The sequence below is a fragment of the Myotis daubentonii genome, chromosome 18, assembly GCF_963259705.1.
Source record: "Myotis daubentonii chromosome 18, mMyoDau2.1, whole genome shotgun sequence".
Classification (NCBI taxonomy): domain Eukaryota; kingdom Metazoa; phylum Chordata; class Mammalia; order Chiroptera; family Vespertilionidae; genus Myotis; species Myotis daubentonii.
This window is the reverse complement of record NC_081857.1, coordinates 24,179,918-24,206,490: the sequence shown is the minus strand read 5'-3', so window position 1 is coordinate 24,206,490 and position 26,573 is coordinate 24,179,918. Positions and strand designations below refer to the sequence as shown.

General features: G+C 37.9%; 1 protein-coding gene across 5 annotated transcripts in view; it reads right to left on the bottom strand.

The window, feature by feature from the left end:
* COP1 (COP1 E3 ubiquitin ligase) overlaps positions 1–26,573 on the bottom strand; it is a 104,473-nt gene that overhangs the window by 54,128 nt on the left and 23,772 nt on the right. For all 5 annotated transcript variants that reach the window (XR_009449833.1, XM_059673965.1, XM_059673966.1 and 2 more), the window contains 3 exons: positions 13,640–13,699; positions 11,536–11,612; positions 4,592–4,649 (listed from right to left, as the gene is read on the bottom strand). Coding sequence is in view for 4 of the 5 variants with exons in the window: in XM_059673965.1 (XP_059529948.1) it covers positions 4,592–4,649; positions 11,536–11,612; positions 13,640–13,699 (195 nt within the window). In the remaining variant the exon portion in view is untranslated. The remainder of the gene's footprint in view (positions 1–4,591; positions 4,650–11,535; positions 11,613–13,639; positions 13,700–26,573) is intronic.

Sequence of the window (26,573 nt, the reverse complement as noted above, 5' to 3'; positions counted from 1 at the left end):
TACTTACAGTAACTGGTATATTCAAGTCTATTTTTATAAAAGAGTAATATGCAAATCGACTGAATGGTGGAACAGGCAGAATGACTGCTCGACCAGTTGCTATGAGGCGCACTGACCACCTCTTGGTCCCTCCCCGCCGACCAGCAGGCTCCGATCTCTGATGTGAATGGGGATCCAGGGGTGGGTGGCGGGGGATGTGGGTGGTGCCAGGCCAAGGCCCCGACCCCGCCGGTCACCCCACACACAGAGAGCGACGCGCGAAGGGTGGGGCTGGCGAGCGGGTGGGAATGGCCTACCTCTTGGTCCCTCCACCCAGCTGGCAGGTTCCGATTGCCCAATGGTGAATGGGGAACTGGGGGGTGGGTGGCAGCGGGGTACGGGGCTGGCTGCTGGGGAAGATGGCCCTGATCACAGGCCAGGCCTAGGGACTGTACCCACACATGAATTTCATGCGTTGGGTCTCTAGTAGTTCTATAATATTTTTAAATCTATTTATTTTATTTTATTTAAAATTATACATTTAAGGTTGGAATTTTATTAGCTTCAGCATTAAATTATTTTAATCTGCTCAATATTATAATAGCCAACTTCAATTATGTATTAAAACATTTTACTTTAAAAAAAAAAAAAAAAGAAGCCCTGACCGGTTTGGCTCAGTGGATGGAGCGTCGGCCTGCGGACTGAAGGGTCCCAGGTTCGATTCCAGTCAAGGGCATGTACCTTGGTTGCGGGCACATACCCAGTGGGGAGTGTGCAGGAGGCAGCTGATCAATGTTTCTCTCTCATCGATGTTTCTAACCCTCTATCCCTCTCCCTTCCTCTCTGTAAAAAATCAATAAAAATATATTTAAAAAAATAAAAAACATTTTACTGAAGCCCGGCTGATGTGTCTCAGTGGTTGAGCATCAACCCATGAACCAGGTGGTCATGGTTCCATTCCATGGTTCCATTCCTGGTTCCATTCCTGGCACATGACTGCATTGCAGGCTCGATCCAGTATGGAGTATGCAAGAGGCAGCCGAACAATGATTCTCTCTCATCATTGATGGTTCTCTCTCCCCTTCTCCCATCCTCTCTCTGAAATCAATAAAAACATATTTAAAAACCCACACAAAACATTTTACTGTATTTGAGCTCTTTTTGTATTTTGCTCTGTTTTTACCATCTGTAGCCTTTCCCAGCTTCTTGAGTTGAAAGCCTAGTTCATTTACTTTCATTCATTAAAAAGAAGAAGAAAAAAAGAATCCATTTAAGGATGTAAATTTTTGAGGACAATTCTGATCACATTTCATAAATTTTGATATTCAGTATTTTCACTAGCACTATTTTTCTAACTGTTTGTAGCAAGCATCTAAAACTACTCTTTGACACAAAGGCATTTAGGAAAGTATTTCGTTTACTCACTTCCAAGTTGTCTGTCTCTGTCTAAATAGTATTTATTTAGGGTTTGAATATAGAAAATGCAGTCAATCCATTTTTCTAAATGCTACAGAAATATTATCAATTTACTAGAGGCCCAGTGCATGAAATTTGTGCACTCGGGGGGGGGGGTCCCCCCCTCAACCCAACCTGCGCCCTCTCGCAGTCCATGAGTCCTCAGGGGAGTGGGCCTAAGCCAGCAGTCGGACATCCTTAATGCTGCCGTGGAGGCAGGTGGGGCTCCCACCACTGCTACTGCGCTCATCAGCCGTGAGCTGGGCTTCTGGCTGAGCGTTGCTCCCCCTGGGGTAGCGCACTGACCACCAGGGAGCAGCTCTTGCATTGAGCGTCTGCCCCCTGGTGTTCAGTGAGTGTCATAGTGACTGGTCATTCCGCCGTTCAGTCAGTTTGCATACTAGCCTTTTATTATATAGGACTAGAGGCTCATTGCACGAAGAGATTCGTGCAATAGGCTTTCCATCCCCTGGCTTCCGGCCCCAGTTTCCTCCGGCACCCGGAACCCAGGTCTTCGCTCCAGCCGCAGCAGAGAAGCCAGACCTTGAGGCTTCTCCACTCCAACCGCAGCAGAGAAGCCAAGCCTCTTCAGTCTTCAGTCGTCTTGTCTTCAGTCTTCGCTCAGGCGGAGCCTTCAGTCTTCACTCTGTGCCTGCATATGCAAATTAACCGCCATCTTTGTTGGGTTGATTTGCATGCTCATCCTGATTGGCTGGTGGGTGTATCAGAGTGACACCAATTTGCATGTTTCTCTTTTAGTGTAGATAATCCTTTCATGCAAAGTAAAAAGTGAGACAAGTGCCCATTTAACTGATCTAACTCAATGAAAAATCAAGTCTTTATAATGCATGAGAAGTCATGCACCAAGTGGAACTTTGTTATATTTTTACCTCATTTCTACTTTTCTCTCCCTTGTTCACTTCTGGACGATGTCAGGCATTCTCCTACCTCAGGGCTTATTTACTCATTATCTCTCTGCCTGGAACTTCTCAGCGTTAAGCATGGAGCTTGCTCCCTCACCTTCTCTTTGTTCAAGGATAACTTATTAGTATCTCTCCAACTAGATTGGAAACTTGGTTACTCAAGATTTTTATCTGTTTCGTTTTTGTTCAACAATGCATCCCCAGAACCTAAAATAGTGCCTGATAAATAGCAGGTACTCAAAAAAATAAAAATAAAAAATCTGTTGGTTGGATAAATGCGTATTTGAAAGCATAGGCTCTAAAGCCATAATGCTTGAGTTAAAAATCTCAGTTTCCTCCTCTTATTAGTTATGTAACCTTAGGCTATCTATTAACTTCTTTGTGCCCCAGTTTCCTCCTAAATAAAATAGGAAATAATAGGAATAGTACTTATCTTATAGGAAGTTCTAAGGATTAGTTAATACATGTAAAGTACTTTGAGCAGTGTCCATGAATAGCAAGTACAAAAATAAACATTACCTAGCTACTATTATTACTACTTTAATTACTTCTTGAACTAAATTTTTAAATCACACACCCATGTTTAAGTTTTAATCAATTTTTTAAAGTTTCTTACAGTTTTGCTTTACATAAATTCCAATGGTTACATCCAAATCTGGTGTTTTCATGGTTGTTCAAGAATAGATACAAACCAATGTATAAACTTACTAGAAAAAAAGAATAGGCCAAATACATGCATGCATATGAAGATAATACAAGAAGTGCAGAGTAGTTACACAAAGGTAGTTATCTAAGTAATGGAAAAAGATGATCCAAAAGATTTGCTTTTCACTATGATAAAAATAACTACATTATTACATAAAGTGAATATACAAATGAACACAAATTTAAAAACACCTCATTTTTTGCTCTTACTAAAAGGATAATATTAAGACCATTTTTAAAATCTGAATAAAATATAGAAGTTAGATAATAACTCTATATCAATGCCAACTTCCTGAATTTTAAAATTATATTATAATCATGAGACAATATACTTGATTTGAGGAAATACACACTGAAGTATTTAGAGGCAAAGGAACATTATGTCTGTACCTTGTTCAAACAATCCACACAAAAATTATATGTGTATGTAGTAAGACAGAATGAGAATAAAACAAATGTAATTAAATATTAACATTTGGATAACCTGGATAAAGAATATAAAGGAATGCTTTTTTATCACTCTTGTAACTTTTCTCTAAGTCTAAAATTATTTTAATACAGAAACTTTTTTAAAAAAAGATCTGGCCTCAAAATTAGATTTGACAAATATCAGCATTCCTAAGTCACAGATGAAGAGACTAAAGTGTCTAAATGATCATAACAATCCTATCTAATTGAGGGAATACGCTAATTTACTGCCATGACCTCAAAGATGGCGGTGCCCACAGCCACAAGATGGTGACGCCAGGTCCCCTCAACCCCACCAGGGCGGCAGGCATGTGGCAAGGCCAAGCCCGCCCGCAGGAGGGCCCACGCTCCGCCTGCCTGCCTCCAGAGTCCCCCAGTTCCCTCAGTACCCCAGCCACCCAGGGCCGGCCCGAGGCGCAGGCAAGCTTCGGATGTTGGCTGCCCAGCCCGCACGAGGCTCAGGTAACCAGGGCCAGCCAAGGCTCCTGCTGCCAGCAGTGGCAGCAGCAGAGGTGTGATGGGGCGTCATCTTCCCCTGATCACCGGGTCGTCTCCTGCCCCTGAGGGCTCCCAGACTGTGAGAGGGGGCAGGCAGGGCTGAGGGGAACCCCCCTCCAGTGCATGAATTTTCATGCACCAAGCCTCTAGTTAATTAGAAAAGAGGTGAAGCTAGAGTGTATTTTACTTAAACCTGTAGTTTACTTTCCACAGAAAAGTATAAGGTTTCAACTTAATGATGAGCAATTCATCAACAGATTACTTTCTTATCTCTGAGAGAAACAATATCCTAATTATTCATAATTTCCTCTTACAGTATTTAATTCTTCTCAAGGTCTGATGTTACCATTACCAGCATGTTAAAAAAATATATTTTTAACTCATCACTGATGAGCAAATAAATAGCTGATTATGCATCAGACCTATTCAAGTCCCAATCAATGTCACAGCATTCAAAACAGAAATCTTTATGACAGGACATTACAGTAAACCAATATGATTTTACAATTCAAATTATTATATTCATAGTACCACCAAAACATATTTGTAAGCGTATAATTTACCTGAGAACTGCCACTGAAACCTGGAGGTTGGCTGTATTCCGTGGAATCAATAATACTACTGCAAAAAAAAGAGAAAAAATGTGATTTCAGTGTTTATATTATTTTATCAAGAAAAAAAGCAAAACTAAAATATGTGAATCCAACATTTATAATTTCTAAGCAAATAAAATATCTATTGCCAATAATTTAATTAGACTAAGCAAACAAAAAAATCAGCAAATATTTAAACAAGTTATCCCTTTACCCCACCACCTTAAACATGCACACCATGAAGGAATATCAATAAAAAATAATCAGAGGACAGGTGCATACACAGATGTAATTGCTTCAATTTGGTTTTCAGATGTTAATAAGTTGTTTGAAACCCCATGTACAGAAGAGTATTGGGAAAAGAGCACAAGCACGTGATCAAAAGCGATGGTAAACAGATACTGCTATGCAGTAAAGAGCTATGTGTCCTTCGACAAGTACTTTAAAACCATTCAGTTTTGCCTGATGGCGTGACTCAGTGGTAGAGCATCCACCTGTGTGGATCAGGAGGTCACTGTTCGATTCCTAGTCAGGGCACATGCCTGGGTTGCAGGCTCGATCCCCAGTGTGGGGCATGCAAGAGGCAGCTAATTGAAGATTAGCTCACTTTATTTGTTTCTACCTCTCTCTCCCTCTTGCTTCCTCTCTGAAATCAATAAAACTATTTAAAAAATAAAAAGAAGAAACCACTCAGTTTCCTATCTACAAAGTGAGATGAGTGGGAACTAACTTATCTTTATTACATATATAGTCCCTTTCCAGGTCCAAAATGTTATAATCATCTCACATGAAAGAAAGCTATCAAAAGAATAAAATAAATGGTAGAATACCAATAATCTTTCGTTCGTACCCAAAACCTACGCACCAGTTTTCTCTGCTCTGGCCAAACATAATTTGCTTTCTGCATTGGTTCTTTACATTTGGTTATATGGTGTGTGCATTCTCTTACTTAACACAAGAAAAACCTCTAGAAGTCCAGACTATCTTGCCATTTCTATCTTATCACTTCATTACTTTCACTCCCTTCCTATCTTTAAACAAAATAAACTAGCTTATGAAAACTATTAGCACCTGAAAATGGCACAACATATATACCAGCCATCATAAACCAATAGTTATTTACATTTTAAAAACTCTTCTTCCTTATTTCTACTATAAAAATATTTACATTCTTGTCTACTCTAATAAATTTAAGCAATTGAGGGTATTAAAATGGTTCTCTCTGCACAAATACACATAATCATTATTTTAGGTTAGTACTCAAATAACCTCAAAGGTTGTAACATAAGAGGCACTCTTAAGAGCACAAAGTGGGTTTGAATTTCATCCCATACCAGCTAAATGACTCTGGGTAAGTTACTAATGTTAATTTGGTCTCTAGTTTCTCTATCTATTAAATGAGTTAGACACTTCAGAGAGATATGAGATTTAAATAAATATGTTAAGTTCTCAGTGCAATGCCAAAAAATGGTAAAAATTTAATTAATTTTACCCTCTAGTAATAAAATTAGTCAATAACATTGAACCTCACATTTAAAAAAATATAATAAATCAGATGGAACTGTCTTCACAGTAGTCTTTTTCAAAAGCAACACATATTACTAGATCTTAATTCATTGTGTTAACTGTTTCTATAGTAAGACTTAATTATACAAGAAAGAGCCTTCTAAGCACTTACACTAAAAATTGAAGAATTAACACATAATGGGTTCTCTCAAAATGGGTTTCTTTTGATGAAATATAATTCATGTCCACATTCCTTGCACAGAGTATGACAAGATCACATGCTATTTTCAGTATACTCCATCCAGGGCTAATAGGGCTAAAAATAAGGATATGCCAGGCATTCAAAAATGTTACTTTTACTAATAAAATCCATTCCCCTAGCATTTGTATAAACATTAATAAAATCATGTAGCTGTGTATGTAGAGGTCAAAAGAACAGAGAAATTTCTAGATGTGACTTTTTATGGTGTTATAATTCAGATTTCTTTGACCACAAATCTGAACAATGATACTGATATATTAGTGTGTATAAAAAATATTCATCTGACACAGACAACAGTATGGTGATTACTAGAGGAACAAGGGAGGTGAGGGCAGGTAGAAGAGAGTAAGCAGGGGATAAATGGTGATAGAGATTTGACTTGGAGTGGTGAACACAATATACAGATGATGTATTAGAGAATTGTACACTTGAAACCTATATAATTTTATTAACCAATGTCACCCCAATAAATTCAGTTAAAAAATATTCATCAATTTGTTGAGGTATTGATATTACAAGTTTTAAATGGTACTTTAGTAGTAATATCTGCAGTTTGAAATTTATTTTTATATCGTTTTACTTTTATTCACTAAGAAAATTTTATTATTGCATACAGACTGTGACAGAAGAAATCTGAAAAATAAACCTAATTCTGCCCCCTTTTTTTTTAATCCTCCCTGAGGACATGTTTATTGAAATATGGCCTATTCATACCTCAGAATTCAGAATTGGAAGGAATTGTCAATAGCTTCATTGACCAGTGTCAATTCCAGCTTATAACAAGAACCTAAAGAAGTTGTTTGTTTGTTTGTTTTTTAATATATTTTATTGATTGTTTACCGAGAGGAAGGGAGAGGGATAGAGTTAGAAACATCGATGAGAGAGAAACATCGATCAGCTGCCTCCTGCACACCCCCTATTGGAGATATGCCCGCAACCAAGGTACATGCCCTTGACCGGAATCAAACCTGGTACCCTTCAGTCCGTAGGCCGACGCTCTATCCACCGAGCCAAACCAGTTAGGGCAAGAACCTAAAGAAGTTTTTTAAAAATCCTGAAATGCCTATTAATCAAATATGATTACTAAAGTTTTAGCTAAAGTCATTTTGATTATTTTAACTCTTGAAACTGAAAGTCTATTTATACCATATTTTAAGCAGAATAATTGATTTGCCAGCATAACTTATTTTCCATTCTATAAGCTGTGGAACTATGATAGCAGGGTTCTAGGTCTGTCATATTCACAACTGTATTCCCAGTGCCTAAAACAGTGTTTTATACATGTCTGATACAATCCCAAAACTGGCTGAGTGACTAAGAATAAATTCTTCAAATATTCTAAATAAAGAAAGTGTACTGGTTCAAAATGGTTTTCATAACTTGCTATATATGCCTATTACCTATCAATTTAATGAGAAATTACAGATATAGGAAGAGTAACCTCTCTATTGTTGCCAAGGAAGTTTGATTTCTGTGTTTTGTGTTTTTGTTTTAGCTCAAGTTAAAATTTCTGTAAAATTCTTAAATGATCCTCCATCGCCTATAACACCAAATTCAACACGTTTGCATAGTACAGGGTTAGAGTTAAGGTGAATATCCCATGTACTCCCAACAATAAAACAATCAACTGGTTTTACTACTTTCCCACACAATAAACTTCATTAAAATACAGCAAAACATGCCGTAGCTGGTTTGGCTCACTGGATAGAGCGTTGGCCTGCGGACTGAAGGGTCCCGAGTTTAATAGCGGTCAAGGGCACGTGTTCGGGTTGTGGGCTCGATCCTCAGTAGGGGGCGTGCAGGAGGCAGCCAATCAATGATTCTCTCTCATCATTGATGTTTCTATCTCTCTCTCCCTCCCTGAAATCAATAAAAATATATATTTTTAAATACAGCAAAACATCATTTGTGTTCAAAAGTTCTCCGTGCAGGTGTAGCAGATATTTCTTAAGATATGTTTATAATAATCTAACCTTGGGGAAAAGCTACCTAAGAGATGATTCCATGAAGCTTCTAGGCCAGGGGTGGGCAAACTTTTTGACTCGAGGGCCACAATGGGTTCTTAAACTGGACCGGAGGGCCGGAACAAAAGCATGGATGGAGTGTTTGTGTGAACTAATATAAATTCAAAGTAAACATCATTACATAAAAGGGTACGGTCTTTTTTTTTTTTTTTTAGTTTTATTCATTTCAAGCGGGCTGTAGTTTGCCCACGGCTCTTCTAGGCAAAAGGAACAGTATATGTAAAGGTAACCTAATATCCTGTTTTGAGAATTAAATTCTAATCCATAAAAATAGTAGGCAGAGTACAGGTGAGTGTAAAAGACCATGCAACAGAGCTGGATCTAAACCAATTTACATACAATGGAAAGCCACCGAAGAATTTTAAACAGAAAAGAAACATAATCAAATTTCTGGCAATATGCTTTGGGGGATGGTTAAAAATCATTGCTGGACTCCATGAGATATTGAGTTTAAACAAGGCAGTAGGAAGAGAATTGACTGGATATGGTAATTATAGCTGATCACAGTATATAGAATACAAAATCCTGGGGGTAGGAGGTCCACTACTTGTCTTTCTCTTTTTTTCATTTAAATATATAATCTAATTACAAACTCAGAATCTATCATATAGAGAATTCAATGACCTGGCATATAAAGAAGGTCCTTAGTATAGAAATAAAAGAATCTATAAACAGGACTTTAAAATAATAAACCTGCTTAAAAGAAATCAAAACATTAGAGTGAGAAATAAAAATTAAAACTGCGGCAAATAATAAAGCTAATAATTATGAGGGAAAGTTATAATTGCAATTACAGATTATTTCTTAAAAATAAGGAAAAATCAACTATTGACAGTATAACAAGACATTCTTCTCAGCATGTTCAATTTCACATCCCAAACTTAAAGGTCATTTTCCAAGAGTATTTCAGAGCAACATCATTTTTTCCAAATGCCTTTCTCAAACTCTGAAGAATATTAAAACTACTTGTTTTAATAAAATGTCAAAACACTCTTTTGAAGAAAATATTATGTTGGACTATTTTCCCTTCTTCAACTGTTCACCAGTTTAAGTCTGCCAGAATCGCTTTTGATGATAGCTTTAAATACTAGTTTACAAATTTTTCAACAATGTTTTCATAAATTTAATGAAAGCCCTATATCTTTTATAAGATATGCTACTTTATTTTACAATACAACGACTTTTCATCTCTTCTACCATTAAAATCCTAATCCAGGCCATCATCTCCTCTCTTCTGGACTGTTGCAATGCTTCCTAACTTTCCTCCCGGCTTCCAATGGCAGGGGACTGAAAGCGACACAACTTTTCTCTAACCTCCACATGGAAACCTCAGTACACATTTTAACATCTAAACCACATCATGCTCAAAACTCTCCCATGACTTTCAATCATATTTACACTTCATCATTTGTCACCTTAAATGCCAGCTCTTCGGAGAAGCTCGACTTTCCAAACTAAAACAGAATCTTTGCAAATCCCTAGTATGCCTAATTTTACCTCCTGAGGCTCTACTTACATGTTATCTACTACTTCTACATTATAAATTTGCTTATTTAGTATCTTCCCCAACCTCCACACATATACTCCCCCAAAAGGTAAATATCATAAGGGGAGGATTTTGCCAACTAGATTCAACATCTAACAGTGTCAAGCACATCAGAAGCACTGAACAGAGCCAGTTACATGAATGTATTATCTTGTTAGATGTTAATAAAAGCCATCAGTGAGAGACTGAGTAACAAAGACTGAGTAACATGGGTTTAACATTAAATCTATGAAAACACAATAGATATAAAGACATGCTACTATTAGAGGGAGAGGGGTATGATAATGGGAACTATTAGTTTATTAGTGAATATTTCAGGATATGACAACTTTTGCCTTCCTGCATGTACTAACATAGTAAACATTCCATGGACAAAGATCCCATGTATATTAGAAAGTGAAAGCTAAGCTTAAAAAAAACAGAAACTGAGTCATTCCCAAGAGTTTGAAATAAGCTGGGAGAAAAATAATCTGAATTACATAGCTAAAGAGACCCCTAAATAACTAGAATTCACAAGGCTCTCCATAAAATTGTTAATGGGGAAAATAGCAAATATCCCAGAATGCCCTTTAACTAGAACATCCCCTGTACCCTTCCCCACATATCGTACCAAACTAGACCTACAATAGCTTTCCTAAATTGACAGGTTCTGAAGGCTCATATAATCTTTTATATTGGCATTAGCCTGCATGATAACCCACGTTATCCTTAAACTCTTTGTCTAAAAAGTTTCCATTGGCCTTGGCCTATGTGCCTCAGTGGGTTGGGCATGCACTGAAAGGTTGCAGGTTCAATTCCCAGTCAGGGCACATGCCCAGGTGGCAGGCTCATTGTCTCCCCCCCTCTCTCTAAGGAAAAAAAAAAAAAAAATCAATAAAAAAGTCTTTAAAATAAAATAAAAAGCTTCTATTGGACCTTTACCTAAATGGATTAGCAAGTTGAAAACAGATAAAATTGCTCTTACTTTAAGTATTTCAAGCAAAAAATTTAGGTCATACTTATTTCATCAACTAGAATTTTAGAAGGAACCAGATATTTTCTGTACCTCACAAATAGTGAACGAGGCCAGCCACTCAAAAACCTAGGGAAATAGTTGCAAGCTAGACAAATATAAGCCCTGCTCTAAAAGAGTATACAGAAAAGAATACTTAATTAACTTAGTAACAGAGTTATGAGAAGATGCCACAGAGATCTAAACTCACCAATTTATCTAGTGCACTCATTTTAAATCTGGGGAAGTGATCTACCCAAGAAAATTCAGTAAGTTATGGAAAAGCTTAAGGTTTTACTTTATTCCAAAATATTTAAAACTACCATTATTTTAAGAAATCCACCAAACCTTTAATCCAACAGTGAATTCGTAATATAACAATAGTCTACTCAGTGACTGTACCTGGCATGAAAATTCAAAGCACTAAAGAAACAGGTGGGTAATCTGAATCTCATTTCTAGATCATGACCAAAAGTAATTTCTCTGGGATTTCGTACATTACATGGAAAAGGCTCCCAAGGACTAGTACCATATGTGCATTTTGAAACATAAATCCTATACAATTATAAGTTTGAAGTTTTATACCTGTGTGATGGTGAAGGAGCTTCAAATTGAGGCACTGTGCTATCCTCACTGACAGGAGAGTATAAGCCACTCATTTCCTGAAAGCATAATTATTTGAGTTATAGTAGGTACTCCAAACATAAGATGTAAAAATCAAAATCAGATATATTATATTATTTTTCAACCCCAGGTTTTTATCAGTCACTTTTTGTATCAACATCCAACTTTCTCAAGGCTTCCTGTGCGAAAGCAAGAGTATCCTAAAAAGTTAAAAGATAAGCCTTTTCTATGATACACATTCTTTAAAAACTAGATACTCTTTAATAAATATTACTTATCACTAATAAAGCCACCAATGCAAAAAAAAAAAAAAAAAAGACAAATGTAAATATAGTTGACCCTTGAACAACATGGGGGTTAGGGGCACCAACCCTCAAGCACCCTATGTAACTGCTATAACTTTTGACTCCTTAAAAATGTCACTAATAATAGCCTACTAGTGACCAGAAGCCTGACTGATAACATAAACAGTCATTTAACACATATTTTGTGTATCATATACTGTAGTCTTACAATAAAGTAACCTAGAGAAAAGAAACTGTTAAGAAAATCACAAGGAAGAGAAAACACGTTTATAGTATTTATTGAAAAGAAAACCCTGCATGTGAGTGGATCTGTGCTGTTCAAATCTATATTCAAGGGTCAACAGTATTTTAAATGAGATGTACAGTACATTATGTGAACAGTGACCTGGCTAACCACTGATCCAGGTGAGTACCTATAGATAATTTTAAAGTAAATATGCCAGTATGGTAACTGGGTCATTAGGTTCAATTGTCTGAAGTGCAAAAGAACAGAATGTGTCAGTCTCTTCTTTAAAAATATCCTCCGCAAACATTACAAAAAGTAACACTTGACTCAATTTAGCTTTGTTTAATAAAGACTTAAACTCTATGTTTTGATCATTAACCCAGAAGAAAAGGACCCCCCACCCAATCAAATATTATTGCATAAATTATGCCTCTGAATCATACCAACCTGGCTTCCTTTTTATGTCCTATATTGATTCATAGAAATATAGCAAATTTTAAAATGCCACTAAAGATCCAGTCAAGCAGAATTTTTTCTGACTGATCCAAACTCAGTTCAATCATATAGCCAAGCAAGGGACATCAATATAGGTTAATGCCGCATGGAAACTGAAATTCCACTGATAGTACAACTCAAGGTCAATTAACATGTATCAGCAAAAGAAAAGTATAACATCTGTGAATAATTAAAAACATACAGTACATTTAAATACAGCTAAAGATAATGAGCCTCTCAAAGATCCTCGCATGGATTCCTATAAGTAAACCAGCATACTATAAATTCTTAAGATTATTGGTAACATATTCTCATATCTTTTCTTTAAATTAATGCTAGTCCTAGAAAGGCACAGTAGATATATCTAAAAAATATTTACTTAGTAAAAGAATGGAATTGTGACATCTTTTAACATTAATAATTGAGGGTTTTGTGGGAGTTAAGTTAATATGAAGGCACACAATAAAGTTGAATAATTTTTTTCAACCTGCCCCAAAATAATTATCGTAATAAAAAGCAGTGAAAACAAATTTAGAATACATTTATCATCAAAAAAGTGATGCTTTTTCTATAAAAAATGCACTTTCAATTAAAATTAAAACAGTGGTTCTCAACCTTCCTAATGCCGCGACCCTTTCATACAGTTCCTCATGTTGTGGTAACCCCCAACCATAAAATTATTTTCGTTGCTACCTCATAACTGTAATTTTGCTACTGTTATGAATTGTAATGTAAATATCTGATATGCAGGATGTATTTTCATTGTTATAAATTGAACATAATTAAAGCATAGTGATTAATCACAAAAACAATATGTAATTATATATGTGTTTTCCCTTGTCTTAGGCGACCCCTGTGAAAGGGTCGTTCGACCCCCAAAGGGGTCGCAACCCGCAGGTTGTGAACCGCTGAATTAAAGTAACATCTGTTACTTTTTATATAATGAAGCTCAATCCCATAAATTTAATGCAACAATTTAAAGGAAAAGTGATAATTTCATGAAATTGAAAAATTGCCAGAGAAATTCTTGATATCTTACTTCCACTCTTTTAATATCCTCTTCCAAAACACTCAGCTCCTTCTGGATCTGTTCCAGTTGCTGCAGATAAAAGAGAAAAAAAGAAGCCTAAACCAAACCATACTTGACAGCACCAAGATTATATAATAACTTCCACATTTGAAAAATGATTTCTAGAAAAGTAAGCACTATTGGTAAATTGTAGACAAAAGGATCTATAAGTATTATGTTAAAATGTAAATGAAGAGACTTAATACATAAGAAAACAAAATGTACTTTTTAAATGTAAGAATTGACTTTGTAATAAAAAGATAAACGACAATGCGACTTACTAAAAATACAAGACACCCAAAGAACCTCATTTCAATGTCAGCAAGTAATGTCAGCATGTCACTTGTTAACCCATTTCAAAAATAAAAATTAGCCCTCGCCGGCTTGGCTCAGTGGATAGAGCGTCAGCCTGCGGACTGAAGGGTCCCAGGTTTGATTCCAGCCAAGGGCACATGCCTGGGTTGCGGGCTCGATCCCCAGTAGGGGGCGTGCAAGAGGCAGCCGATCAATGATTCTCTCTCATCATTGATGTTTCTATCTCTCCTTCTCCCTTCCTCTCTGAAATCAATAAAGAAATATATTTAAAAATAAATAAATAAATAAATAAATAAATAAAATAAAAATTAGCCTCACAAAGCAATCCAAAATCAATCACAAGATAGCATCTTAACATTTCCTTCTTAAAAGCTTTAAGACATAGTTAAGATGTCTTACCTTTGCTATTGTAACCTATTGCTTCATAAGCTTTTCCCATGCCATTTAAATGCAAATATTTTAATTGTTGAATCACATTCAATACATTTAACCATTCCCCTCTCACCAAGTTTTTATTGCAAACTATCATAAGTATCTGAAACTTGATTCTGAATTAAGTTTTATTAAGAAATTATTAAAAATGAAATTAGAAAATAAAGAGTAGGCAATTCTTCACTATATAAAACAAAACAGCCTTCCAGAAGTACAATACGTTTCAAATTCTATCACCAATATATAAGTTGCTGTCTTATTCTTAATTCAGCAAGTGGCAGAACTGGAGCTCAAATCAAGACAGCCTTCTTGCTCCAGAATTCATGCTGTTAACCACTATACTATACTACTTCTTGAAAGCAGTACCTTATTATTTAACTTTCACTTCCTTAATGTTTGGTAAGGTTAAACAGTCTTTTACAGTTTATTAATATTAGGACCAGTCTCTTCTGTGACAGTACATACATGGTTGCTAATATAATTGATAACTTATTATTCAAATATTTACCAATCCTAAGCATTTTGCTAAGCCCTGGGAAGAACAGTATTTAGAAACTATAGCCCTTGCCCTCATAGAACTCAGGCTAGGGGAGACAGCAAACAAGTAACCAATTAGTTATAGCACAGTAAGCATGAGGAGGATGGTATGCACACAATTAAAGGAACATAGGTTGCTCCTAAGCTAGATGGAAAACTCAGGGGCAGAGGACAGGTAACTGGATAAGTGAAAGAAAATCTGAAATTAAATGAAAGGCTGAGCCTTGAAGGACTAATAGAATTTTCCCAGGTAGAAAACAGTTGGGAAATAGAGAATAAGCAGCGTAAATAATAATACATACAAAAGCTATGAGAAAAAAAGCTCTGAGGAATAATAAATTTGAAGTTAGGACAATGAACAAAATCCCCTAATGTCAACCAGCATAACCAGAAGAGATGAGAACAAGAACTGGATAGTAGGGAACACCAATGTTTAAGAGATGGGCAAAGGAAAGGGAGACCCTGCATAACTATCAAGGGCAAAGTGGTAGCCATGAAACTAGTATAGATGCATACTAGAAACTTGAAGTGGGGTGTAAAAAAAAGCAATTAGCACTGTCATATGTTTTCAACTCTTCCATCTAATAAACTTTCCTCCACCCTAAGTTTTTTTTATAATACTCCAAGATTACTTCAATCAGATGGCGTTCAAAACTGAACAAAAGAATACTGGTACATTTTCAGAAAATAGCTGGTTTAAAAAAAGAGCAGCAAAACTTAATATATAAAAATAGGAATGAGATAACCATTGCACACCTATTAGATATCCAAAATCCAGAACACTGACAACACCAAACGATGAAGAAAATGTGGAGCAACAGAAACTCTCATTTTCTGTGGTAGGAATGCAAAATGGTATAGCCACTTTGAAAAACAGTGTAGCAGTTTCTTAAAAAAAAAAAAATCAAACATACTCTTTCATATGATATAGTAATTACGCTCCTTAGTATTTACTCAAAGGAACTGAAAACTTATGACCACAGAAAAACATGTTTATAGCAGTTTTATTCATAATTGCCAATCAACACATCTTTCAGAAAGTAAATGGATAAACAGTGTTACATCCAGACAATGGACTATTATTCAGTGCTAAGAAAAAATGAGCTGTCAAGCCTGAAAAGACATGGAGGAAAATCAAATTAATGCATATTACTACATTTAAAAAAGCAAATCCAAAAGGTTCTAAACTAAGAAAAAATAAACAAAATAAAATAAAAATCAATAAACTGCATGATTCCAACTCTCTGATATTTTGGAAGAGGCAAAACTATGGAGACAGTAAAAATCAGTGGTTACCAGGATTTGGGAGTATGGAAAGGGATGAATAGGTAGAGTATAGAGAAATTTTAGGGCAGTGAAAATACTCTGTATAACAGTAAAATGATACATACATGTAATTATACATTTTAAATCCACATAATGTATAAAACTAAGAATAAACCCTAAAGTGAACTATGGACTTTGGGTGATTATGATGAGTCAGTGTAGGTTCTACAACAAATGTTCCCTCTGGTGAGGAATGTTGAGGAGGAGGAGGCTATGCATATGTGAGAGCAGAAGGTACATGGGAAATCTCTGTACCTTCCTCTCAATTTGCAGTGAAAAAAAAACAACCAAGTTTAAAACTACTCTAATCATCTGAGAGATGCAAATCAAAACAACAGTGAGAAACCATCTCACACCTGTAAGAATGGCTATCATCAACAAATCAATAAATGACAAGTGCTGGAGAGGATGCAGAAAAAAAGGAACCCTCCTGCACTGCTGGTGGGAATGCAGACTGGTGCAGCCACTGTGTAAGACAGTACGGACTTTCCTCAGAAAGTTAAAAGTGGAACTCCCATTTGACCCAGTGATCCCACTTCTAGGACTATATCCCAAGAAACCAGAAACACCGATCAGAAAGGATATATGCACCCCTATGTTCATAGCAGCACAATTTACAATAGCTAAGATTTGGAAACAGCCTAAGTGCCCATCAGCAGATGAGTAGATTAAAAAGTTGTGGTACATCTACACAAGGGAATACTACGCCACTATAAAAAAGGAACTTTTAGCATTTGCAACAGCATGGATGGACCTGGAGAGCATTATGCTAAGCGAAATAAGCCAGTCAGAGAAAGATAAATATCACATGATCTCACTCATATGTTGGATATAATCCTATCTAATAAAAGAGTAATATGCAAATTGACCATCACTCCAACACACAAAATGGCCACCCCATGTGTACACAAGATGGCCGGCAGGGGAAGGCAGTTGGGAGGGACCAGGCCTGAAAGGGAGGGCAGTTGGGGGCGATCAGGCCTGCAGGAGAGGGCAGTTGGGAGAGACCCAGGCCTGCAGGAGAGGGCAGTTGGGGGTGACCAGGCCGGCAGGGTAGGGCAATTAGGGGCAATCAGGCCAGCAGGGGAGGGCAGTTAGGGGTGACCAGGCTGGGAAGGGAGGGAAGTTAGGGGTGATCGGGCCAGCAGGGGAGGGCAGTTAGGGGCAACAAGGCTGGCAAGGGAGGGAAGTTAGGGGTGATCGGGCCAGCAGGGGAGGGCAGTTGGGGGCAACCAGGCCTGCAGGGGAGGGCAGTTAGGGGCAACCAGGCTGGCAGGGGAGTGGTTAGGGGGTGATCAGGCTGGCAGGCAGAAGCGGTTAGGGACAATCAGGCAGGCAGGCAGGTGAGTGGTTGGGAGCCAGCAGTCCTGGATTGTGAGAGGGATGTCCCAGATTGGAGAGGGTGTAGGCTGGGCTGAGGGACACACACACGTACACACACACCGTGCACAAATTTCGTGCACCGGGCCTCTAGTGATCAACATAATTTGATGAACAAGAATAGACCCAGAGACAAATGGTAGGGGGAGGTTAGAGAGCAACCAAGGACTTATATGCATGAATATTAGCATAACCAATGGACACAGACACTGGGGCAGTGGGGGCTTACCCGGGGTGGGAATGGCTGGGGGGTTGAGGTCGGGGGGAGTCAAGCGGGGAAAAAGGAGACAAATGTAAAACTTTAGACAATAAAAAAAAAAAAAAAAGACTTAAAGAGTGTTAAAGTCCTGATCCATAAAAATGTGAAACTAAAAGTGCACTACTGCTCATTTTGTCTGTGGACCACGCTGGAATACAATACTCTGCAAATAAAGAATTCCATTTATTCCCCTCCCCCCCAAAAAAATTAAAAAATAAAAATAAAAACATCCAAGTAGCTCAGACCAGTGTGGTCAGTGGATAAGCATCAACCCATGAATCAAGAGGTCACAATTCAATTCCCAGTCAGGGCACATGCCCAAGTTGTGAGCTTGATCCCCAGTAGGGGGCATGCTGGAGGCATCCAAAGGATGATTCTCTTCTCTCTCTCTGAAATCAGTAAAAACCTATTTTATTTTTTTTAAATATATTTTATTGGTTTTTACAGAGAGGAAGGGAGAGGGATAGAGAGTTAGAAACATCAATGAGAGAGAAACATCGATCAGCTGCCTCCTGCACACCCCCTACTAGGTATGTGCCCGCAACCAAGGTACATGCCCTTAACCGGAATCGAACCTGGGACCCTTGAGTCCACAGGCTGACGCTCTATCCACTGAGCCAAACTAGTTAGGGCAAAACCTATTTTTTAAAACAATAACTAAAAACATCCAAGTAACCCATAAGGAGAAAAACAAAAAAAAAATAAACAAGTAACAACAACAACAACAAAAAAAAAACACACAGAAAAAAGAACTCTGGCAGAAAGGACACAAACCTCTTCTGTATAAGAAACTCCCCTAGAATATGATTCAGTAATTGATGTAACAAGGAAACAAAGAATCAATAAGAATGCAGAAAACTTTATATATATACATATATATATATAAATATATATAACCCTAATATGCAAATAGACCTAACAACCAGTCGCTATGACGTGTGCTGACCACCAGGAGGCACACATGGAACATGGCGGGCGTCAGCAGCAAGCAGAAGAGCGCAAAACATGGTGGGCGTTGGCTGTGACGGGATGGCGGAGCAGGTGAGTGGGGGCACCAGACCAAGACGGGGCACCGGTCAATGTCACTGGGATGAGCATCTCTGGTGGTTACTGAAAATTCTTTGCTCCCACGCACCACGGTCCCACATGGCGCTCACACTTGCTGCTGGCACTGGCTCCACTTGCACCCACTGCTGGTGCCTGAGTCGCCGCTCATACCCACTGCCAGTGCCTGGCATCGGCCCTGATTGCTCAGGGCCATCAGCGAGTGTGAGCGGAGGCTGCCAGACCCAATCACCTCTCAGGGCTTCTCACCTCCCCCTGCTCTTGAGGGACGATCAGGGCAGCAGCAGCCGATTGTACCCACTGACAGCACCAGCCCAAATTGCTCTAAGCCGTCAGCGGGTGTGAGTGGGGCCAGCGCCGTCAGCACATGGGAGCAGCGGCGGCAGGAGTGGGGCTGCCGGCAGACAGGGGACTGGAGGCTGCAGCAGGAGGCTAGGTGGGAGCATGGAGGATGGGCTGAGACTCACCCCTGTGCCCACTGCAGCCTCACAGCCCACAGCTTCTTTCACGGTGCACGAATTCATGCAGTGGGCCTCTAGGCACCTTATATTCAACAAACTTTACATTGCACCATGCAATTGCAAAAAAACACATTCTTTTGGAGCACAAACATTCAAATGAATTAAAAAAAAAACATTTTCTGATAAAAAAATTATAACAGAAATCTATAACAAAAAAACAAGAAAATCTCCATGTCCAAGTAATAAGTAATTTATTTATAAAATAACTCACTGGCCTAAGGAAAACTACAATAAAAATTAGAAACTATTTTGAACTAAGGAATAACAAACAAAATGACATACAAAAATCATTAAGTTTAGCTTTTAAAAAAAATTTGGCCTGCCCTAACAGGTTTGGCTCAGTGGATAGAGCGTCCGCCTGCAGACTCAAGGCTCCCAGGTTTGATTCCAGTCAAGGGCATTTACCTTGGTTGCGGGCACATGCCTAGTAGGGAGTGTGCAGGAGGCAGCTGGTCAATGTTTCTCTCTCATTGATGTTTCTAACTCTCTATCCCTCTCCCTTCCTCTCTGTAAGAAATCAATAAAATATGTATTTTTTAAAAAATTGGCCTTAAATGCTATGTTAGCACATTGTATGGAGGAAAGGTATTTATACGTTTTACGTTGACTGGTAGTAGAGCGCGGGACACGTATTAATACGTTTTTTTATAGACTAGCGGTAGAATGCAGGTAACGTATAAATATGTTTATTTTTATACCTTTTTATTGCTCTAAAAGGATGCTAACATGCAGATATACGAATTCCAAAGGACAAAATTTGGGTCTCTAACACATACAATGGTGAATTATGTATGTACTTTCAGGTATAACGGTAATCAATCTATTCAACTGCAAAAATGGCCCGCGCCACCTGTTAGCGCGCGATAAAAACTACCCGCAAACAATGTGTTAGAAAAAAGTCTGCATATGTACAACCAAGTTAACAAATTAGAAAAAGAACCAAAAAAAGGTAGAAGGATGGAAATTATAAAGAGCATTAATAAAATAGAAAGCAAAACTTAGAGAATATAAAGCCAAAACTTGGTTTTTAGATAAGACTCAAAACTGATACATCCCTGGCAAGAACCAATCAATAAAAAAAGAGGGGAAGACATAGCACTAATCAGCAGAGTCAGGAATGAAGGACATCACTAAAAACTCTGGAGACTTTATAACATATCAAAAGTGACATCTAAAACAAAAACCTGAATAGGCATATAACTATTGAAGCAACTGAATCAACAGTTTAAACCTGCAAACAAACAGGTCCAGATAGCTTCTCCATTAAGATCTTTAAACATTCAATCAAGATAGCCTTCCTAGAGACTACACAAATTCTTCCAGAAAACAGTAGAGGATTTATTCCCTAATAACTCATTTGATAAAACAAAAAATATTTATAGCAAAACTGGGCAAGACCAGTATAAAAATAATTATGACAATCCACCAATGTATATAAGATGCAAAAATCCAAAACAAAATATTACCATACCAAACAACCTATAAAAGGACATACATCATGACCAAGTTTGGTTTACATAAGGGATGCAAATAAGGTGAACAACCGTCCTGGTGGGGTTCCCTAGAATGCAGAACATTCTGTGATAAAACTATTCCTGAGCAAATCAGGACAGTTGGTCTCCTTGTGCAAAGTTTATTTACTTTTTAATGTTAAATCAAACTAATGATTAGACTGTACAATGAACACCCACTATGATTAAAAAAAAAAAAAAGATCCTCTTGGGAAACTGTGAATAAAAATTTACTTCCTTGAATGATAAAATGTACCTAGGAAAAACCTATAGAAAACATCATACCTAATGGTGACACGCCGAAAGCTTTCACTTTGAGATCAGCACCAAGACTAGGATGCCCCGCTATCACCACTTCTATTCATCATTGTACCGGATGTCCTAGCCAGCAGAGTAAGACAAGAAAAATAAATAAAAGATATAAGAATCATAAAGAAAGAAACTAAACTGTTATTTTCAGATGATGATGTGTACACAGAAAACAGAAAAGAATCTACAAATTATTAGAATTAATGACAGTTTAACAAGGTTGCTGGATGCAAAAACATGTCTGTGTAAAAATCTACTATATTTCTATATACCAGCAACAGTAAGAAAACTGAAATTAAAGACATGGACTTCATTTACAATAGCATAAAAAATGATTGAAGAACTAAGAACAAATCTAAAATTAAAATGTATAAGAATATTACCCTGAAACATATCAAAATTTTGTAGGATATTCTTAAGGACCCAACTCTATGGAGAGAAATACCATGTTTATGGGTTAGAAGACTCAATATTGTAACGATATAGTCTCCTAGACTGATCTACAGAGTAATTCTAATAAAAATCACAGGTATATCACAGAAATATACCAGCCGGTTCTAAAATTTATATACTATCTAATAATAGACAAACATGGTAATTAACTGTACCTCTGACACACTTTCCATTGGCTAATCAGGGTTATATGCAAATTAACTGGCAACCAAGATGGCGGCCGGCAGCCAGGCAGCTGAAGCAAACAGGAGGCTTGCTTGCTCCAGTGTTGGAGGAAGCCAAGGTTCCCCGCCTGCCGCTGCCGGCCTCTGAGCTGCATTCTAAAAAACAATGTTGCAATTATAGAAGCTAAACAAACCCCAGAAACCTGCTTTCAGCCAGCCAGGCCTCAGAGCTGGAGCTGCAACAGTGTTTCAATTACAGAAGCCAAACAAACCCAGATACCTGCTTTCAGCAGCTGAGGTCTCAGAGCTGGAGCCGAGCCTCAGAGCTAAAACCGGCTCTCAGCTCCAGTGACAGCTATAGAAGGTAAATAAATCCCAGAAGAAAAAAAAGAAGAAAAAAAAAGAGAGGTTGGGAGCTTCAGTCGCCTGCCAGCCTGAAAACGGCCCTCAGCCCCTCACCCAGTCTGGCCAGACACCCCAGAGGGGACCCCCACCCTGAAGGGGGTGTGACTAGCTGCAAATAGCCATCATCCCCTCATCCAGGCTGGCCAGGCACCCAAGCAGGACCCCCACCCTGATCCGGGACACCCTTCAGGGTAAACCAGCCGGCCCCCACCCGTGCACCAGGCCTCTATCCTATATAGTAAAAGGGTAATATGCAAACTGACCCTAACAGCAGGACTAGGAATAACTGGTCACTATGACACACACTGACCACCAGGGGCCAGACGCTCAATGCAGGAGCTGCCCTCTTGTGGTCAGGGCGCTCTCACATGGGAGGAGCTCTGCTCAGCCATAAGCCAGGCTGATGGCTGCCCATACAGTGGTGGTGGTGGGAGCCTCTTCCGCCTTCTCAGCAGTGCTAAGGATGTCCGACTGCAGTTTACGTCTGCTCCCCGCTGGCAAGTGGACATCCCCCAAGGGCTGCCGGGCTGCCAGAGGGATGTCTGATTGCCATCTTAGGCCCAATCCCCTGGGGAGCGGGCCTATGCCAGCAGGTGGTCATCCCCTGAGGGGTCCCAGACTGCGAGAGGGCACAGGTCGGCTGAGGGGCCCCCCACCCCTCCCCCCAAGTGCACAAATTTTTGTGCACCAGGCCTCTAGTAGAAATATAAAGGCCCATGAATACTTGAGACATTCCTGAAGAAGAACAGAAGTTTACTTTAAAGTTCTAGTATTTAATACAATGTTGTTTTGCAAAAAAAAAAAAAGACAAATAGACGTATATGAAGGAGACGAGAAACACACCCACACATATATGGACACATTATGTATGACAAAGATGGTACATCAGAGCAATGGGGAAATGATTAACTCCTTAGTTAAGGATGCTTAGACAACTGGTTATCCATATGAAAAGTTCCCTATCCCTCACATTATACACAATCAATTTCCAAGAATATTATACATCTGAAAGTGAAAAATAAAGAATTAAAGTTTCAAATAGACAATACAGCAAAAATGTCTTCATGACCTCCAATGGAAAATTATTCTTTACCTGACACAAAAGATACTAATTGTAACAGGAAAGACGAATAAATTTGACTCTAGTAAAGATAGAAACTTGTGCTCATCAAATGGCATCAATTAAGACAATTAGAGGGGCAATATTTGCTATAGGTAGATAGAGAGATAGGCAGGCAGATAAGAAAGACAAAGAATTTTTATCTTATATACAAACAACAAAACATTAAGAAAATCAACTAACTAAACAGAAAATATGCAAAAAGCCTTAAGCAAGTATTTCACACATACACAAAAAATTTAAATGACCAATAAACATAGCACAGGTGCTCAACCAAATTAGTCATCAGGATAATGCAAATTAAAACCATAAAGAGTTAGAGCAATATATACCCCAAAGATCAACTAAGCTGAAAACTCTATTGATACCAAGTATTGCCAGAAGTTCAATGTGATAGGAATACTCATACAATGCCCCTAGGAAGTGTAACTAAGTAACACAAGTGCTTAGTAAAACAGTTTGTACATATCTTGACTCATTAATTCCACTTCTACATGCATCCCATTCAGATATATATGCTAATATACATCTGGTTACATATGTAAAATAGTAGCCTTTTGTGAATAGTCACAAACCAAAAACTCAATAGTCCATCAGCAACAAAAATGGGGTATATTCATTTAATAGAATACAACAAAAACAAATCAAATTAATCAGGATGGTGGTACATGGATGGTCACTCTACTATGATTCTTAAACGGTAAATTTGCTTAATAAACTTTCCTGTGTTTTACTTTATATAAAAACACTGAAAAATTCAATTCATTAACATTCCAAACAAACCAAAAAGAAACCAGGACTCATCAAAACTGTTCTGTTACAGTAAATTAAACAGGTATCATAAATGTCCAAAAGTACATTTAAAAATGAAATAAAACAAAATATAAAGCAACTGTTCAAATGCTAGTACAAATTTGCACAGATGAGACTGGCTTTTATATGGAAACAAAAGCCTGATTGTTTAATCTGAATATGACGAATAACATGTTCAATTATAAACTGATTAAATGCTGTGGTAGACAGGCTCTAAGATAGCTTCCAAATATCTCCACCTCTTAGTATTCATACCCTTCTAAATTCCCTCTCTTCTTGTGGGCTGGAACTACTTATTTGCTTTTAATGAACAGAAAACAGTACCCATGTTGGGATGTCACTTCCCAGATTCATTTACAAAAGTATGTGCTGTTTTCAAAACCTCTCTTGTTTTCTCACGTGCTTCCTAAGGGAAGCCAGCTGTCATGTAGGAAGCTATCCTATGGAGAAGTCCTTGTGGCAAGAAATTGGCATTTCTTTCCAAGAGCCAGTGAGTGAGCTTGGAATGGTTCCTATCCCAGTGGGACCTTGAGATAACTGCCATCCTGGCCAACAGTTTGACTGTAGCTTAGTAAGAAACCCTGAGCCAAGACACTCAGTTACACTGCACCCAGGATATTAAATGTTTGATGTTTGAAGCCATTAAATTTGAGGGTAGCTTGTTACACAGCAATAGATAACTAATTCAGAGGTCTACTAAGTGCACAATCCCGTCTCTTAATATTTGAAAGAGTCAGTAGGGTAAAATAAGTAAAAAATGAAAATTAAATATAGGATCCTAATACCCTAAGATACTAGGAAGATGTGACATTGAAATTATTATGTTAAATCTGAAAGGCAGATTTTACTTCTTTTTGGTATACATCGATGTCTAAACCAAGACTCATCATAACCCCAATTAAAAGTTAAGTATAGCCCTGGCCAGGTGGCTCAGTTGGTTGGAGCATTGTCCTCTACACCGAAAGGTTTTGGGCTCCATTCTGGCCCAGAAGAGTACGGGAGGCAACCAATCAATGTTTCTCTGTTTTTCTCTCTCTCCCGACCTCTCCCTCTCTCTTCCTCTTTCTAAACATATTCTAAACATACCCTTGCGGGGAGGGAGGGAGGGGAGAAAATGGGGAGGGAAAAAGGAAGGAATGAATGAATAAATAAGAAATCAAAGTTAATTTTCAAAATCTGAATGCTGCCCTGACCAGTTTGGCTCAGTGGATAGAGCGTCAGCCTGTGGACTGAAGGGTCCCAGGTTCGATTCTAATCAAGGGCATGTACCTTGGTTGCAGGCACATCCCCGGTGGGGGGTGTGCAGGAGGCAGATGATTGATGTTTCTCTCTCATAGATGTTTCTAACTCTCTATCCCCCTCCCTTCCTCTCTGTAAAAAATCAATATATTTTTTAAAAAATCTGAATGCTAATCTTAGGAAAATAAATTCAAAAGCAGTACTTTGCCTCATGATCATTCTGTATTTTACTTGAGTTAACTCCAAGTACAAATTATACTACTAGAGATAAGACTTTTTACAATCATATTCATTTTGAGGATTAAATATGAAAATATACTTTATAATACATGCAAAAAATATAACCACTGACTTTATTCCATCTACACTATATCTTGAAGTATTATTCGACTATATTTTCTAGACTAAAGTTTATTATGATTACAAATCACTACTGTACCCAACTCCAATCATGAAGAAATTTATGAAATGTAATAAAACAGGTAAAGTATGTTAACCTAGCTCCAAATTTTCAAATGTTTAAAATTTGTTAACCTAGCTCAGTGATGGCGAATCTTTTGAGCTCGGCGTGTCAGCATTTTGAAAAACCCTAACTTAACTCTGTTGCCGTGTCACATATAGAAATTTTTTGATATTTGCAACCATAGTAAAACAAAGACTTATATTTTTGATATTTATTTTATATATTTCAGTGCCATTTAACAAAGAAAAATCAACCAAAAAAATGAGTTCACGTGTCACCTCTGGCACGCGTGCCATAGGTTCGCCATCACTGACCTAGTCCTCAAAGTCCCATGTGTAATTAAGCTTGAAATACTCAAAAATCACTGAATGATGAATACACCGAACACAAGAAAACCAAAATGTATTATTGACAATATAATCAGTGCACAGAAGAGGCAACCAATATTCAGAAGTACCTGGAACTACAGTAGTATGTCTCTTGGTTAAACTGCTTACCATGATAAAATATGGACCAAAGAAAACCAAAATGAATCATTCACAAGATCACATTACTTCAAATTAAGTTAAGCTGAAAAATTCTACAGCACTAT